The sequence below is a fragment of the Budorcas taxicolor genome, chromosome 19 (genome assembly GCF_023091745.1).
Source record: "Budorcas taxicolor isolate Tak-1 chromosome 19, Takin1.1, whole genome shotgun sequence".
Lineage (NCBI taxonomy): Eukaryota > Metazoa > Chordata > Mammalia > Artiodactyla > Bovidae > Budorcas > Budorcas taxicolor.
This window is the reverse complement of record NC_068928.1, coordinates 23,932,157-23,936,117: the sequence shown is the minus strand read 5'-3', so window position 1 is coordinate 23,936,117 and position 3,961 is coordinate 23,932,157. Positions and strand designations below refer to the sequence as shown.

At 43.5% G+C, this 3,961-nt stretch overlaps 1 protein-coding gene across 1 annotated transcript; it reads left to right on the top strand.

Moving 5' to 3' along the window:
- Window positions 1-392: 392 nt before the first annotated feature.
- LOC128065076 (olfactory receptor 3A1-like) lies at window positions 393-1,340 on the top strand. The gene has a single exon (XM_052658185.1). It carries the CDS (start codon window positions 393-395, stop codon window positions 1,338-1,340), a length of 948 nt encoding a protein of 315 aa, XP_052514145.1.
- The last annotated feature ends 2,621 nt before the right edge of the window (window positions 1,341-3,961 follow it).

The following is a 3,961-nucleotide window of genomic DNA, read 5'->3' as shown; positions in this document are numbered from 1 at the left end:
TCTGTTTACTATCTATTTTACTATCTGCTCAGTTTTACTTCAGCATTGTTTTCCCCAAATCTTCTCATATGGGTTGTTGGTGGTGGGAGGGCCTCCTTCCTTGGTTCTAGGAATCCAAGGAAGAAAGGGATTTTTATCTTTCACGAGGAAGAGGGGAAGTCCAATGTAGTTATGGCAGCAGGTGACTCACCTGGACACTGGGTAAGGACACTGAGATGAAGACAGAGAAAGTTAATGAGTGAGGTGTGGCCTGAAAGAGAAAATACCCACTAGGACACTTGGGAATTTACTCTGAGGCTTGACATCTGAAAGCGAGTCAATATATTTCTACTGATCAACTAACTTGGAAAGACTGATCCCTTCCCCTATGGGATATCTTCTTATAGGGACCCATGGAGCCAGAACCTGGGGCCAATGGAACAGCTGTTACTGAATTCATCCTGCTGGGGTTGGTGGAGACACCAGGGCTGTGGCCAGCTCTCTTTGTACTCTTCCTCTTTGCCTACCTTGTCACTGTCGGGGGCAACCTCAGCATCCTGGCAGCCATCTTGGTGGAGCCCAAACTCCACACCCCCATGTACTTCTTCCTGGGGAACCTATCAGTGCTGGACATTGGGTGCATCACCGTCACCGTTCCCTCGATGCTGGGTCGTCTCTTGTCCCACAAGCGCACAGTTCCCTATGCAGCCTGCCTCTCACAGCTTTTCTTCTTCCACCTCCTGGCTGGTGTGGACTGCTTCTTGTTGACAGCCATGGCCTATGACCGATTCCTGGCCATCTGCCGACCCCTCACTTACAGCACCCGCATGAGCCCGACAGTCCAGAGGATACTGGTGGCTGTGTCCTGGGCTTGTGCCTTCTCAAATGCACTGACCCACACTGTAGCCATATCCACACTCAACTTCTGTGGTCCCAGTGTGATCAACCACTTCTACTGTGACCTCCCGCAGCTCTTCCAGCTCTCCTGCTCCAGCACCCAGCTCAACGAGCTGCTGCTCTTTGGTCTGGGTGTCCTCATGGCAGGTGCACCTGTGATTCTCATTGTCACCTCCTACATCCATGTGGCAGCTGCAGTCCTGAGGATCCGCTCAGCGGAGGGCAGGAAGAAAGCCTTCTCCACATGTGGCTCCCACCTCACCGTGGTGGGCATCTTCTATGGCACAGGCGTCTTCAGCTACATGCGGCTAGGCTCAGTGGAGGCTTCCAACAAGGACAAGGGGGTTGGCATCCTCAACACCATCATCAGTCCCATGCTGAACCCACTCATCTACAGCCTCCGGAACCCTGATGTGCAGGGCTCCCTAAGGAGGGTGCTCAAGGGGAAACGAGCCTTTGCATGAGGGATGTCTCAAGAGGGTGAAACCGTAGCAAGAGTCCCTGTCCATCCTACATCTTGAGCAAGTTGACTTTTGTTAGGAAGTGAGGCTTCTTGTTCCTCAAGGAGGTTCGAGCTGATAATAGATGTGTAGGTTCTGTAGATCAGAGCCCTTGACTAGTTGCCATTTGGTCCTAGCTACCCTTCACACTCCAGATGGACATGGAACCCAGGTAGTTCTATATTCTGGAAGGCTCATGACCCGATAGAAAGAACCTTTAGTTTTTTGCTGCTGGGGTTCCCCAAAATACTCCAGCAGAGATTCTATCTAGACTTCAATATGGAAAGTCACAGCCTGGTGCCAAGTATTAGCACATCCTCCTGTCAGGCTTGCTCTGAAAGCAGCATTCCCAACCTGCTTTTACACAAGGATCCAGACCTAGTACAGTATAATTTGAGGCCCTGATTTCCAGTACCATGCCTATACTTCAAGATTCTAGGGTTTTTAACAGTGGAGAATTTATATTTCCTTTGGTATTTCTTTCTATTTTTCTAAAATAGAAATATCCATTGATTTAAAATTTTTCTTAGAAACCATGTTTATAGAAACAAAAACAAAATTTTATGAGTGTAAAATCAGAACCTTTATCCTCTCTGTCCTCACTCTTCATAATGCAGTTTTCCAGAAGAAACTACTGTTAAGAATTTGGTACTTACCTTTTTAGTTTTTTTATACATTCATAAATATATTTATGTATTTTTATATCAACATAAACATAGTTCATATCAGTAGAGGCATATATGCCATGTTTTATGTTTACACATTACACGGTAGACTTTTCTACATGCTAAATATCTGAAAACTTACTTAATCCATTTTAATGACTGCCTAATGTTAATTTATGAGCTAATCATAATTTACTTAACCATATTCCTTTTGATGGAGTTTAGATTGTTTCTAGATTTACAATTACAATCAATGATGTAAAAACTATTCTTTAGAGATGAGTTTCTATTATCCTCTAACATTTCCAAAAGCTCTAATTAATAAAATTCCTGAGTTGAGTAAAATAAAATTTTAGACTTTTTCTATGTATTTCACTCTTGTTCTACAAAATATTTGCACTATCCTGTTATTCCAATAGTGAATGAAATCACTTCATCTTCATAACTTTGTCAACTGCTATAAATAAATGCTTCTAATTTATCACAATATAAAGGTTGAAAATTACCAATGAGTGTTTCAATATTCATCTCTTTGATGTTCACATTAAATTGAATATATTTTCAAATGTTTAATATCCATGATGTGGACTGAATTGTGTCTCACCAAAATTCATCTGTTGAAGCCCTAAAACTCCCAATGTGCCTGTATCTGGTGATAAGGTCTTTAGAAAGTAATTAAGGTTGAAGTGAAGTGAAGAAGTGAAGTCGCTCAGTCATGTCCAACTCTTTGTGACCCCATGGATTGTAGCCCACTAGGCTCCTCAGTCCATAGCATTTTCCAGGCATGAATACTGGAGTGGGTTGCCGTTTCCTTCTCCAGGGGATCTTCCTGACCCAGGAATCGAACCCGGGTCTCCCGCATTGTAGGCAGATGCTTTACTGTCTGAGCTACCAGGGAAGCCCACAATTTAGGTTAAATGAGATTAATTAAGGCTTCCCAGGTAGCGCTAGTGGTAAAGAATCTGCCTGCCAATGCAGGAGATGCAGGTTTGATCCCTGGGTTGGGAAGATCCCCTGGAGAAGGGAATGGCCACCCACTCCTGTATTCTTGCCTGGAGAAGTCCATGGACAACCGAGCTTGCCCTCAAATTCTACCCATTTTGTTACAAGTAACAGGCATTCCTTTCTTTTCGCGGTGGAATGATACTCCTCTGTGTACATTTTCTTTATCCAATTATCTGCTGAAGAACATTTAGGTTGTTTCTGTATCTTGACTATTATGAATACTGCTGCAGTGAACATGGAGCACAGATATCTCTTTACTAATGATTTCATTCCCTTTGGGTGTGTAACTTGGCTTCCCAGGCGGCGCTAGTGGTAAGACACCTGCCTGCCAGTGCAAGAGACATAAGAGACTCAGGTTCGATTCCTGGCTGGGGAAGATCCCCTGAAGAAGGAAATGGCAACCCACTCCAGTATTCTTGCCTGGAGAATCCCATGGACAAAGGATCTAGACCATATGGCAGTTCTACTTTTAACTTTTTTAGGAAACTCCATACTGTTTCCCATATGGCTATACCAATTTATATTCTCACCAACAGTGTGTGAGGGCTCCCTTCTCTTCACATCCTCACCAACATTTGTTATTTCTTGTCTTTTTGACAGTAGCCATACTAACAGGTATGAAGTGATACCACTGTGGTTTTGGCTTGCAGTTCCCTGATGACTAGTGATGTTGAACACCTTTTCATGTACTTGTTGATCACCTGGATGTCTTCTCTGGAAAAATGTTTCTATTGAGGTCTGTTGCCCATTTTCAAAATTGGACTTTTTGCTTTTACTTGGTATTGTGTTGTATGTGATCTTTATAGATTTGGGGTATTAACCTTTTATCAGATACATGGGCTTAGTTGCTCAGTTGTGTCTGACTCTTTGTCACCCTCATGGACTATAGCCCACCAAGCTCCTCTGTCTGTGGAA

Excerpts from the sequence above, each read along its gene's own strand:
- LOC128065076 (XM_052658185.1), top strand. The coding sequence starts at position 393 with ATGGAGCCAGAACCTGGGGCCAATGGAACAGCTGTTACTGAATTCATC.